General features: G+C 43.8%; 1 protein-coding gene across 5 annotated transcripts in view; it reads left to right on the forward strand.

Moving 5' to 3' along the window:
• The window catches only part of PFKFB2 (6-phosphofructo-2-kinase/fructose-2,6-biphosphatase 2), a 49,629-nt gene extending 35,479 nt beyond the window's left edge, over window positions 1-14,150 (forward strand). For 3 of the 5 annotated variants that reach the window (XM_011937653.1, XM_011937669.1, XM_011937661.1), the window contains 7 exons: window positions 666-873; window positions 1,325-1,471; window positions 2,627-2,731; window positions 3,482-3,611; window positions 4,389-4,451; window positions 4,710-4,774; window positions 5,391-6,129. In XM_011937653.1, the coding sequence (XP_011793043.1) occupies window positions 666-873; window positions 1,325-1,471; window positions 2,627-2,731; window positions 3,482-3,611; window positions 4,389-4,451; window positions 4,710-4,774; window positions 5,391-5,558 (886 nt within the window). In that variant the 3' untranslated portion in view covers window positions 5,559-6,129. Of the gene's footprint in view, window positions 1-665; window positions 874-1,324; window positions 1,472-2,626; window positions 2,732-3,481; window positions 3,612-4,388; window positions 4,452-4,709; window positions 4,775-5,390; window positions 6,130-12,161 lie in introns of those variants that run through there. The other 2 variants (XM_011937685.1, XM_011937678.1) reach the window with 2 other exon arrangements.

Below are 14,150 nucleotides of genomic sequence, written 5' to 3' on the forward strand. Positions count from 1 at the left end.
GTAGAGACGGGGTTTCACCATGTTGGCCAGGCTGGTCTCAAACTCCTGATCTCCTGATCCACCTGCCTTGGCCTCCCAAAGTGCTGGGATTACAGGTATGAGCCACCGTGCCCAGCCACACTTACGACTTTTATAAAGAGAAAAATTTCATGTTGGTCTCAAAGCAAGCAATGTCCGAAACTGTCTTTGAGAGAAGCATGATTAGGTAGATGCAGGGAGTGTGTAAACATTGCTGTCTGTGCTTCTGCTGCCTCTTTCCTTCCCCTCATTGCTCATCATGCCATATTCTGGCCAGGTCTTGACTGCCTCAAATGGGGCCTATTCTTCTCACCAAATTTCGGGCTTAGCAGCAAAATCTTCAGGTTACCTAGTCTAGCCCCTGATGGGAAGCCTGAATTCTGTTTATCATATTTATCTACATCACGTGTCACAGTACAGGCACTGAGGAAATGGTATGAACTGACTAGAAGTTCAGGAAATTGTACTTCATCTTGGTTTTAAGGAGTAATTAATCTCCTACCATTTGGTTCCATAAATGTGGGTGTGACAGAGGAGGGGAGGAAGAGCAGCTGTGAGCCTGCAAGTCCCTATAGAAATCCTTTTCCCTCTGATTCTTATTCTCAGATTTTCATACCCAGGGAATTTTTTTTCCTTTTCTGTCTCAGGGATCTTTCTTTCATCAAGGTGATAAATGTGGGCCAGCGATTTTTAGTCAACAGAGTCCAGGACTACATCCAGAGCAAGATAGTCTACTACCTCATGAATATCCATGTCCAGCCTCGCACCATTTACCTTTGCCGGCATGGAGAAAGCGAGTTCAATCTCTTGGGGAAGATTGGGGGTGACTCTGGCCTCTCCGTGAGGGGAAAGCAGGTGAGTAATTAGTCAGCACACTGGATTTTCTAGGCTTAGAGTTAGAAGGGCATGGCTGAGGTCATCTCTTTTATCTCCTTACTTAAATCCCATTTGAACTGAGGCTGTGATTCCATAGTCAGGCAAGTGCTCAGGTGTGTTCTTGCTCACTGCGTCTAGCTCTGTATTGAAGTGTAGATAACTTGGAGCCATTTCTGCTGTGATCATTCAGCCATCAGATATTCACTGGGCACAACTTGTATACTTAGCAATGTACAGGGTGCTCCAGTTAAAGTTCATTTCCTTTTGGGTTTATGTTAACTATGTAGCACCTTATGGATTTTGACCATGGCTATGCATGTTGTCCATTACAGGCCACGTTAGCAGGCTTTGTTTATGTGTGTGTTGAGTGTGTGTGTGTGTGTGTGTGTGTGTTTTCTTTTTACCCTTAATTTTCATTTTTAAACCCCAGTTTGCCCAAGCTCTAAGGAAGTTTTTGGAGGAACAGGAGATAACAGACCTCAAAGTGTGGACAAGCCAGTTGAAGAGGACCATACAGACTGCTGAATCTCTCGGGGTGCCCTATGAGCAGTGGAAGATTCTGAATGAGATTGATGCTGTGAGTAGGAAGCTCTGAAGGCCCAGAAAAGCCAACAAGAATCTCATATTCAGGCAGGAACTCTCATAAGTCACTATTTGGACATTTTTATCTAGGAAACTAGAACCACGAAGTAAAAACTCTGAGGAAGCTGACTCTATGGCCGGTTTGGGGGCTCAGGGAGGACAATTGCACCGCCAGTCGGGAGTTTCTTGCCTGCTTCAGTACCTGTGCCAATCGTGGGACCCAAACCAATTTTTGAGCCAGCCTTTCTGGCACCTGGGGAAAGTGGGGCTAACAAGGACTCATTTTGTTCCTTTGTATATTTGCCTCCTGGGAAAAAGAAATAGCTAACAACCTACTTCTTTACTTTCTGCTTAGATAATTTGGTCAGCTATTCAGAAAAGTTTTTCCCAAAATTTCTCTTGGCCTTCTCTCTTCTTGAGCACAAAAGTGGACATTTCTTTTTCTTTTTACTTTATTTATTTATTTATTTTGTGAGACGGAGTCTTGCTCTGTGGCTCAGGCTGGAGTGCAGTGGCGCAATCTTGGCTCACTGCAACCTCTGCCTCCCAGGTTCAAGCAATTCTCTGCCTCAGCCTCCCTAGTAGCTGGGATTATAGACACCCACCACCACGCCTGGCTAATTTTTGTATTTTTAGTACAGATGGAGTTTCACCATCTTGCAGGCTGGTCTTGAGCTCCTGACCTTGTGATCCACCCGCCTTGGCCTCCCAAAGGGTTGGGATTATAGGTGTGAGCCACCGCGCCTGGCCGACATTTCTTTTTCTTTCCTTCCTTCTACCCTTTTATTTTTCCTGCAAAGTCTCCAGTCCCTTCAGTTTCCCTCCTTCTCTGCTTCTTGTTCCTTTTAGCCTCTTGACTTTCTTTGCCTGTAAGTTCCCCCCCCCCAGTAGTAGAATATGGTAGCTTGAGCTGGAGAAGTTGCCTCCTCCCTGCAGTGTTCCTCACCCGGTGAGTCACAGACATTCTATGACACTCTGCGACACTCTGTGACACTCTGGTCACAGGCGGCCGTAATACATGAAAGGATCCAGCACAGTGCCTGGCGCACACTAAGAAACTAGCATTCTTCGATGTCTTCTTCCTTATTTGGGATGGGGCTGGTGTGGGACAGTCTATCTCCTCAAGCCAGCTTCAAGTGGCTTTTTGCAGGGCGTGTGTGAAGAGATGACCTATGCCGAGATTGAGAAGCGGTACCCAGAAGAATTTGCACTTCGAGATCAAGAGAAGTATCTGTATCGATATCCTGGTGGGGAGGTAAGACACCCTCATCATGTAAAGTGACTGCCTAGCCCCTTGCTGAAGGTTTAGCTTTAATTTGGGGGAAGGATTGAATGTGATTTGGAGGTTCTAGGCATCATTTATCTTCCTTCCCTTGGGTCATTTTGGTTTCATTTAGCTTAGACAATCGAATGCCTCATTAATTGTTAAGATTCCCAGAGATAAGGATGACAAGGCATCCTCTGTGTTCAATATGCTTTAGAACCAACACAATCATTTCTATTTCTTTTTTTCCTTGTACTCTCAATCCCACCCCCACGTAAGTGGAGTCTCCAAGTAAATATATGGGATGGGAATTATTTCTCTCTGGTCTTGAGTGTTTTAGGCTATTTCCTTGTCTAAGTGGCTTCCATACTCTAGGGATGTGTGAGGCAAAAGTAAATAAAACTGAGTGGCAGAGGGACAGGAAACCCCTAGGAATCTTTTGTTGTCTCAGTGCCTGAATTAATCTGTGGGAAGAAAAAACACATACACACAGGTTGAACTCACACTTCCTTTTCTTAACCTGTAGTTGTCTTGGTCTAAAAATTGCTCTTGAAAGATCTGAGTTTTCTCAAGAGACACCAGGGCTGGGGGCAGTTCGCAGGTGATGTGAACTCACTGAGCTTCCAGGAGGAAAGCCAGCTGAGGGAGAAGAAGTGGCCCTTAGTCTCCAAGGTCCAGCCACTGACTTGGCTGCCAGCTTGCACCTGAGCTCCTGCCAGCCTGCCCCATTTCCCTCCACAGTCATACCAGGACCTGGTGCAGCGGCTGGAGCCTGTCATCATGGAACTGGAACGTCAGGGCAATGTCCTCGTCATCTCCCACCAGGCTGTCATGCGCTGCCTCCTGGCCTACTTCTTGGATAAGGGCGCAGGTGCCTTTGAGGGAGGGGCTGGGAGACACATCCAGGGGGAGAGGGCTGGACTTGCAGTGGCACCAGGATTCCTGGGAAACAGACCTCCCTGTCTCCACTCAAATTAGAGTACTTGCTCCAGACAGCAATGTGGGGCTCCCAGCAGCCACTGAGTCAATGACTTGCTGAGTTCGCTCTGCTGCTACAAGAGCTTCCAATGGAGAGTGGCTGCTGCTGGTGCTCCTTGATCCTGCCTGGCTCAAGGGCCAGTGTCACGCTGACACTCCTGGCAGCATCAGGACAGTGGTTGAATATCCCCAGCCTGCCACGCTGCTTACTAGGAGGGTGGTATCTTAGGAGCAGCAGTTGTTTCTGGGTAAGGGAAGTAAGGAGGTGCCGCTGCCTTCTTCCACACTTCCCTTCCCGATCTTCCAGAGCTCCTGGGAAGCCTGCATTGTGGAGGCTGAGCTCAGCATCCTGAGCTGCTGGGAAGCTGTTGTGGCCAGGTATCACGGGCCTCTGCTGTACGCAGGTGAACCCGTTCCATTGGGCTCTCTGGCTACAGTACTTCTTCCTGTTTTGCCTGCATGGAAGGATCTAAGATGTCCTTATTTCCTTCCTTAGCCACTCAGAAGGTTGGGTGACTTTGTGGTCTGGGGTTTAAGGGAGGAGTTGTACAACTCTAAGGGGTGGTCAGAGTAAGGGAAACTCATGAGCTCTGTAGATTGTCTCTTCCACTAACTTGACCTTACTCCATAGTACTAAGAGACTTCCCTCACCTGGTCTTTCTGTTTTCAGATGAGCTACCATACTTGAGATGCCCTCTCCATACCATCTTCAAACTTACTCCTGTGGCCTACGGTAACTATGCGCATAGGGGCTGGCGGGTGCTGGGAATTGAGGAAGGTCAGAATTTTCTCTAAGGTTTGTCTAGAGTTCAGCTTCATTATCCCTATACACCAGGGAAGCTCCATCAGTGCCTTCTGTTTTGAAAGTATGCATGACTGTGTGTATTGCAAAATGCATACATTCCTTTGTGGTATACTTTCCCATAATGAAACTAAGGAATTTTCCATTGAACCTTTTTCCTTAAGTCCTGGCTTTCCTCTGTTTTCTCAGGGTGCAAAGTGGAAACAGTTAAACTTAACGTGGAGGCTGTGAACACGCATCGTGATAAGCCAACTGTAAGTATTTTCCCACGATGAACATGCCAGTTTCCCTGCCACCTTGAGTCTTTGAAGCTTTGGCATCAAGAGTCTGGTGTTTCTTTTATGTACAAAAGGGAAACAGATTCAGAACTTACTTCCAACATAGTTTGCTACGTCTGAAAGTGATGTTGGAATTATTATTTTTTTAAATTAGTACCCCTTTCATGAGTCTTAACCTTGAATGCTGGCTCCTGGAAATTCAATTAAATATGGAAAGTGTTTGGCTGAAGTGAAATGCAAATTACCACCCTGCTCCAACCCCAAGTGTCCCTTTGGAAAGCAGAGTCCAGAGGAGCCTATAAGGTGGGGGTTAAGAGGTGTAGGTTCGTTCCTAAGTCGGTCCCTGGTAATCTGTGTGGTCTTCAGTAAGCCCCTTCCTTTCTTTGGGTCTTTTTCCTGCTTTGGAATGTTATGCTCAAGAAGCTTCTCCCTTTTAGCTCCCTGATGCTAGGAGGCCTGTGCCTATGAGGGACCCTGTGTGCAGAGGAGCAGGAGTGAGGGAAGCTGTTGTGGTTACAAGCGCATTATTAACTGTATGAGTGAGCTTTTGGCTTGGCTTTCATTTGTGTGGTGTCCCTCCATTTCCAATCAGAACAACTTCCCCAAGAACCAAACCCCTGTAAGGATGAGAAGGAACAGCTTTACGCCTCTGTCCAGTTCGAATACAATAAGGCGTCCAAGAAATTACAGTGTTGGGAGCCGGCCCCTCAAGCCCCTCAGCCCTCTCCGTGCCCAGGACTTGCAAGAAGGGGCCGACTAGCCGAAGACCCAAGTCAGCATTCCGGTGGTGTAACCGTGTGTTTCCCTCCAGCCCTGGCCTCCTACCTTTGCCACTAATCACCAAGGAGTCATTTAACTTCCTCCCTCCACCCCCACCCCGACACTTCACCATGAATCTTAACACAGAACATGAGGTTACGTGTTTATAGGACAACTTTAGCTGTTCTCCAGTTTGAAACATCTTTCCACCCAGGGACAAGTTAGCAAATTGAGTCTTTTAGGACAGATTCTCAGATGGGATGGTCTGGAGGAGGGAGGAAAAAGATACCCTCCCTTGGGGCTGAGCATGCCCCACACTCTTGGTTCTTCTCTCTGTTCTCTGGTGTCTTACTTCACTAATGTCCTCGTGTTGGTGAAGTGTTGGGGGATGGGGGGCGGGTGAGCAGTGGAGGGACAAAAAGTCTATTTTTCCTTCACTTTCGTCTCTTCATTGTGTGTTTTCCTCACAGTCCTTACTTGACTGCTTTCTTTCCCCACTTTCATGTCCCCTCTGGATTGTCCGGTGTAATCCATGACATTGTGGTGTCTGTCTAGGAAGGAAGGGGTGATTGGCAAGAGGCAAGTCTGACCCAGTTGATGCTTTCTGCAGTGGGTCTAAATGGATCTGGACTGGAGGAGTCTTTCCTTTCCTTTCTCCTTTTCTCTCCAGCTAGGTCCTGCAAGGGCCAGCCTAGGCTACAGAACATCCACAGAATATTCTGGAGCTTGCAAGTGGACATAGGGTGAGAGTTGTTGCCTCCTTTCATGAGAAACAGTCCTAAGCCTTTGATGCCCTGGGGGAATCTGGCTCTCAGCATGTGGAAAATGTCTTGGTTTTTATTTTTAACTTAGTCAGGCCTGGGTCTTTTGAGGTCCGCAGAGTGGGTTTTAGGAGAGTAGGGTGGGCTCTAGCTCTTACAGGACTCTTGGTGAGCAGTCATATCTTTTCTCCCATGGCTCCCAGGTTCTTTGCCAATCACAGCAACTTTTCCTGCCAATCCAGTATCCTCTGGGGCTGTTTAGAAGGGCGGTTAGATTCAGGAGTCACCACTGATGTTTGAATTGCTCAAGGCAAGAGGCAGAGAAGAGTTCACTAAAACTGCTTATTTTTGAATACTTTCAGCACACTCTCCTTTAGAAGAAATAAACATCAAAACAAAATAGTTTTTACATGAGCATTTTTTCCCCCAAATGTGGAAAAGCTTGATGATGAATTTAATCTCTCTCATTGGAGTATTCTTCTGTTCATAAGGAGAAACTATCTCATCTTGATGTCCAGAGAAGTCCTTGGAACCCTGTGGGATGTAGCTCTTAACTGTTTGTATTTCTCTATTCATTTCTGTCATTTCATTTTCTTTGTAGGGTTAAACGTAAAATCTTCAGGGAAGAAATTCTTAGCCCCTTGATGACCTTGATGGCTTATCCTCTTTCCCAATTTTGCCTGCAAAATGTACAAATATATGTATGTTTTTCTGAGAGGCAAGTTTAGGGTTCTTATGGGATTTTAAACAGAGATAGGTGACTCCCCACCTTAAAGTTATCAGCTTGTCTTTTAGAGGTAACCAGTGGGAAGAAGTTAGCTGTTTTCCAAGGGTGTTTTCATTTGGTAATGGAAGACTTTTTGCTGTGGTTCTCATCCAGGAGTTTTCCTTAGAATCTCCTTTAGAATTGTTGAATCGTAAACATGTCTGTGTCTACCTTTTGCTTAATACTGACTCAGAATCTCTGGGGTCTGGGTCTGAACTTGCATGTATTTAAAGTAGCTTCCCGGATGATTCTGATTCATAGCCCGGGTTAAGAACTCCACCTTAGAAAGTTAGGTGGAAAAATACTGGGATAGTAGTTCCTCATACAAAAGTGTCAGCCTAGGAATTCTGAATTCCTCATTATCCTGAAAGGACAGTTCTTTGGGTTTGATGTTTGAGCAGATCATAATGTTAAATGATATAACCCCCTGGAAGGCAGGCTGCTGTGTTTGAGGGTTATTCTAGGTTCTAGTCTCATCTTTAACCCTTTACATTGCTGAGTGATGTGGAACAGATCACTGAATTAAATAATTGCCTCTGGATTTTAAGCACCCTGGAGAGAGGTACAGACCCTGCAGGATGATAAAGGTTGTCTTCACTGGCGACTGACTCCTGACCCCGAGTCCTTTACTCATGTGTCCCAAGTAGGATACCACAGCCAGCTTCTAAAGGCTGCTTACGTAGATTCTTCTCAAAATTGTGTCCAGTATGTTAAGTAACCTGCTATTCTTGTTTAGTGGTTATATAGCGTGTACTTAGTGTCTTTGTGGAGCTTTGGGCCAGTGCGGGCAGGGATAGGGGAAAGATACATAGAAGTAGAAGCAAAGGTCCTTGCCCAGAGGAAGGTTATTTTAAGAGACAGGATATGTAATTTATAACAAATGGACGTTTGCAATACAGCAACACTCTGAGTCTAGAAGTGTTCACCATCACATCGCTTCTCCTGACTTTTCTGTTGTCCTGTGGCTATGAGACTACAAGGATTAGGGGATGGGGATGCCCCCACCACCACCAACGTGAGAATGAGATATGGTTGGGGAGGCATGTTTGGCACTTTTACAAGATTGCATTGTCTACATTTGCTTGGATGCTGGCATCTGTAGCCCAAATGGGCATTCAGCCTTTCTTCTGCTGTGAGGTGAGAGTAATTCAGAACTAATGAATGAGAGGAGGGAGCACTTTGATCCACAGACTTTGGATTAACACTGTACCTACTTCTAGCAAGAGGGGACTTCTCTAACAAGCTAGCATTATGTTAACCTGTCATTAACCCCAGCGTTACAGACAGGTCATGGGATGTTCACTGTGGCTCTCAGCCTGCCGCTATTTCCCCACTCTCCCCCGTGCTAGTTTGCTTTCTCCAGAAGAGGAGCTGAGGTGGTCTTATCCTCAGACAGGACATGAGAAATTGGAATTTGAAAAGCAAGGGCTTCAGCATCCTTTAGTTTCTAAAGCAAGATCCAGAAAAGGATTTAAAAGACTTTAAAGAATCCAGAAAAGGATTTAAAAGACTTTAGTTTCAGAAAAGTCCAGCAGGAAGAAGCCAGGAGAATGTAGAATGGAAAAGAGCTCTTACTCCAAATTTTAGAGAAGTTTCATCTCTACTTCTCATCTTTTCTCTCCTGGTTTTCTTACTTGAATGCATATTGGTAGTCTGTACACATTACTATGATTATGTCTGTCACAAGTCCTACAAAATAAAAATGGACTTAAAGTACTCTCTGCTGAGGCTGTAAGTTTTGTTTTGTGAGAATAGGTAAAGACATTAGCATTTAATCTACTGGAAGAAGCCAGTTGCTGTGGCTTATACCTGTAATCCCAGATACTTGGGAGGCCGAGGCTGGAGGATCACTTGAGACCAGCCTGGGCAAAATAGTGAGACCTCACCTCTAAAAAAAAATTTTTTTTTTAATTTACTTGTCTAAAGTGGGGAAAGGGAAATTATTCTGTTTTCTTATTCTTGCTTCAAGTCTATGACAGATTTGAAAGAGAATTCTAAAGCAGATTTAGAGAGCCTGCTTCGCTTCTTATCTCCTAATCCCTAAATTGGAATTTAGCTCTTATCTGTATTGTTGTTGTGTTTTGGTAAAGGGATGATTTTACATTGAGTTGTAAAGTAGAATAAGCCAAGCTTCTAAAAACTTGCATGGTACTAGGGATCTGCCCTATATCTTTGCCTTTGGTGTTTCGTTGTTGTTGTTGTTATTGTTTGTTTGTTTCTGAAGAAGTTGGAGTTAAGGACACAATATATTTGTACCCCTAGACTGAATGGGTGAGTATTCCATATGAGGATCTGGGTAATCCTCTTTGCAACCCACGTTTGGTCTTCAGAGACACTTGCATTTTGAAGAAACATATGATATAGCTGTTTGGAAATAAATTCATCTATGTTACTTTTTTTTTTTTTTTTTTGTGAGCAGGAGATCTTAATTGACAGAAACTCATTGGTGGTTGGAGTGGCCAATGGGCAAGGGAAAAAGTATCCGGTAATCAGAAGAATTGTATCTGGGTTATGTAATCTTATGCGCATTCCATTGTCTTTGCCAAGCTCGTAAGCCATGTTGTGTTCATTGTCAAGAAATTTGATGGATTTACCCAGCTTTTCTAGTATGTATTTTGACTTATTGAAAATATATAACACTTGAGTCAGGTTGCAACACTGGTAGGGTAGAATTGACTTTCCCTGAAGGTGACACAGATATCAGAAGTGTGTCCAGGGATTTAATTTAGACCCATACTGTCCAGGAGACTGTCTCTAGTTGGATCTCTATGCTAACTGACTTCAGTGTCTGTATGCTGACTGACAGACTCTGGGAGTGTCTATATGTTGACCAACTGATAGACTAGTAGGATCTGTGTACTGACTGACTCTAGTAGGATCTGTTTGTCACTGACAGACTCTAGTAGTGTCTATGTGTTGACTGACTGACAGACTCTAGTAGTGTCCATGTGCTGACTGATAGACTAGTAAAATCTGGGTGTTGCCTGACTAACGTTATAGGGTCTGTAAGCTCACAGTCTGCCTGCTTTCTGATTGTACCCACTGAAGTGTATGTACATTATAGTAATTCTCTATTAAATGTGTCTAACAAAGAAAGGAATTAAGCACTCCACATGTTTTCTTTATAGGGGAGTTCTGTACACTATGATTTTAAATAGCCATTTCTTATACAGTAGTGGCCAAATTCTCATTATTTTGTAAAAGATAAGGTTATACATCACTTTTATGGTATTTTGTGAACTAAGCTAAGGGAATGCCTGTTTAGAGCCTGGAGTTGTTACCTTTACTTGAAGTCATCTCATCCAGTCCCCTGCTTTAGGGCAGAACTTCAGTTCTGCTGTTCGTTTCTGAAGCTTCTGTGTCCCCAGCTTACCCTGTTCTGGAATGTTGTATTCCATTGGATAGGGCTGCTATTTTTAGTCAGCCATGCATTTGGCTTTAACGCTTAATCTAGTAAGTAAAAATGAGCAGAAAATTTGGCATTTAAAAATTGATTTTAAGGGTTGGCAAAAGTATTATTTCCAGTAAGCCTTTCACTGGATATCTGTGACCAGTGTTTACCTATGCAATGTTTTTGTATCTGAATTGCTTATGTACATTTTATATTATGTTGACGTAACAAGAAGATCAACTTACGCTGGTATAGTGATGCTTTTGCTACGTGGGGCTGAGCATCTCTGGGTTGAATGGGAGTGGGTCAGATTGGGAAGCCTAGGAATAGAGTTCTACTGCAGATTTCCTAGGCACTGCTCTATTGAAAGTAGGAACATAAGTCTTTAGCAACATTCTGATTTAATTGAGTGACACTGATAACAAAGTATGCCACTCAGATCCATTTAAAGTGTGCATAACTGTATTTGAAATGTGTTTTTGTGTGTGTGTGTGTGTGTAGAATGGGTAAATAAAATTGTTGAGTAACTTGAACCTATCAGAAGGCTTCTGGGTTTTTTGTTTAGTATTTTCAGTTGTGTTTCCCATCCCTTCCCCACCCCTAAAACTTTGCCTCATGCTGCACAAGGATTCAGACTCAGACAAGCCACGAGAAGTTCTCACTGTAGTTGAAGATCATGGTGTATCCGTGGCTCTCTTCTGCCACCTTCTGGGGAAGACAGGAAGAACATGATGGAAAGCACAAGAACTTCAATAGTTATGTGTACCTGTTGGCACTTATGCAAGAATTAAGAAACAATTACATTTGACTGCACTATGCAGTAATTCCCATTAGCAATATGTAACTTATGTTATCTATTATAAAGAAAACTTTTGGAGATTTTTTAGCATTTAGTGGACTGTTCCTCCTAAAATGTGATTTGCCCATTTCTAAAGAGATTATGGTCATGGGTATAAAACAGCACTTAATTTCTTTTGAGACAGGAAATACAGATGGGATTGTTTTACCCTTCTCATGCCTTATTCCTTGTTACCTTAAAGACCAGAAGCTCATTAGAAATGCAGAATCCCAGGCCGCATCCCAGACCTCCTGAGTCAGAATCCTCATTTTACCAGGACCACCAGGTGATTCATATACACATTTAACATTTGAGAAGCACCGTTCTAGGGGAAAAATTTCCCACAAGGTAAAATGTTAGATGTCAGTTAATGGGAAGAAGTTGATCTGCTCTAATGACTGATTTCAGAATGGACTCGTATAACTACAACAGTAGGGACCCTCCTCAGAAGCCAAGTAGCCCCTGATTACAGTGTCACTTTATTGGCATGGTGTTTTGGCTGACATAGCCTACACGATCTCCTTCTACCAGAGGGATCCTGACTGCTTCTGCTTCATATCTTGGATATGTAGCTTATGGTCCAGGTCTGAAAGGAGTGCCTGGTCCAATATGGTCACGAGGTCAGCTCCTCAGGGAAAGAAGCCCATGACTACGCCATTCGAGTTTGCCTGACTCCCCAGAGTCAAGGTGTGTGTGTAGGCACGCCAGTGTATTCATGCATGTGTATGGATGTGGGAATGAGGAGGTTGAGGGAGGAGGGGAGGTAGGGGAAAGATTCTGCTCTACTTTCATGTTCGCTGCTTGGCGGTGGTGTAATAGCTTTGTGTCTCTTCCTCTCTGGCTCGTAGGCAGCAGAGACCACGCTGGCTGTGCGCAGACGCCCCTCTGCAGCATCCCCCATGTTGCCTTGCTAATGATGTGGATGTTCAGGCCACACCTCTCCAAAGGACTGGGATCTACTGAAAAGCTTGGGATGTCAGCTCCACAGAGGCTAGAACAGGAAGTTAAGTGGGAACTGGACTTTGGGGGCCACCAAAACGAGGCCTGGAGAAACGCCACCACATTTCCTCCCCTCCTGCCTAATGGGAATATCAGTTACACTGAAAAATTTAACTTTCCTCTGCCTCAAAACATTTAGCAACTTGAACCAATGACTCTTTGTCATCTCTTTGCTGGGTTTGGTCCAAGTTGGTCAATCTCATTCTGTATAGGTATTTAACATCCTAGCTGTGACTGTCTGCATCCTTTGCTGGCTCTTTTTTGCCCAAAGTGCAAATGCACTTCTTCAGATGTACTTTTCAAGTGAGAAGGTAAGAGCTGGTCTCTGCATCTGTTCTAGGCGAGCAGGCTAGAGTCTAATATACATATGCTAGCAGGTACCATTTGCCACATTGGAAGCAAGAGACAAATCAGGTAAATGGAGGGTCTTCTGAGAAATCCAGTCCCTAAAACATCTCTTCTGCAGTGATAGAAGAACAGTGTCAGTAGCAACCTTTTCATTTAGAGAACTTTTTCTTGTTCTAGGTCCTTCAGGACAGGAGCTGACTGCAAGACTCCCCGAAATGGGTACCCATCTTCTAAGTTTCCTTTTGTAGCTACTGTATTTTCACCTTGATGCAATGTGCCTCTCATGCATCAAGAGGGGCTGATGTGGTTCTCCCGGGTGGTTGGGAACATGGACTAGAGAGAAAAGTAGAGTGCCATGTATATCACATGAGTAAGTCAAGAAAGCTCCTTGAGAATCAGCCCGATCAGGGAGTGTTTTGGCTTCAGAACAGGTGGAAGGAGACATGCCTTTCTGTGGGCTCTGTCGCCATGATACAGTCCTTGAGAGAGCTGTGGCTGTGACTTGGAGGGCAGTAGTCTCCTGATACCTGCCTCTTGGCCACTTGTCACTATTGTGGTCACTGGTCATGACGGGGTCATGGACCAGCGCCTCAGTGCATTAGTCGTCTGCTTTCCCTTACAGACAAATCAGATAACTCTTCCCTAGTGATTGTCAAATGTATGAATGTATCTCTGTAAATGTGATTTTGACATGTCAGTGTTCCTGAAGAGCATATGGAATCCCCACAGGATATTATATCTTGCAAGGAAAGTCTATTTTTTTAAAGAATAGTATTTTTTAGCTTTCCTCTCCTCTCTTTCTTTCTTTTTTCTTTTTTTTCTTTTCCTTCAAATGCTCACTTGCTGGGCAAAAGGGTGAGTAGCAAGAAAAGTAACGAAATGTAGCTTTTCTCAAATGGTTCTTTTATACTGTGGATGATACAAGACTCTATTACCTAAGATGTGATGAGCTGGGCTGCAGGCGGTTCAGTATCCAGCAACTAGGAGCTTCTTTTCTACGCACAAAGCTGCCTTCAGGAAGGCTTCTTACCCTGTAGCAGATGATTTTCATCTGGCTGCCTACGGCATGCTGTGCTGTAATGATTTTGTTGTGATATGGATTTCTCTCTCCATCAAAAACTGTCTTTGGATGATCAAACAATGTTTATAGTTAGTTATTTATTCTATCCATGTAAGGCATTTTTGAGTTTTCATGTCACTGTTTGCATGTATTTAATCAGAATGTAATATAGTTTATGTTGTCGGGTTTTTTTTTTTTTTTTTGTAGAAATTTAGGTAGGTAGACCTTTTAAGTCTAATGTCATATTAACTTAAGTTAATTTTCCAGAATGTAGATACCTGTCTTCTGTAAAAGGAAAATAACAATGTTAAGGGACAGTGGATTTTTTTGAATACTTTGTTTCTCATTGATTTTTATTATAAGTGTAAACCAAGAGATGCATTTCTCTGGAGAAATGTTTATCTCCTGGATTAATAAAATCATGCTAAAA

Source organism: Colobus angolensis, unplaced genomic scaffold (genome assembly GCF_000951035.1).
Source record: "Colobus angolensis palliatus isolate OR3802 unplaced genomic scaffold, Cang.pa_1.0 Scaffold100, whole genome shotgun sequence".
NCBI lineage: Eukaryota > Metazoa > Chordata > Mammalia > Primates > Cercopithecidae > Colobus > Colobus angolensis.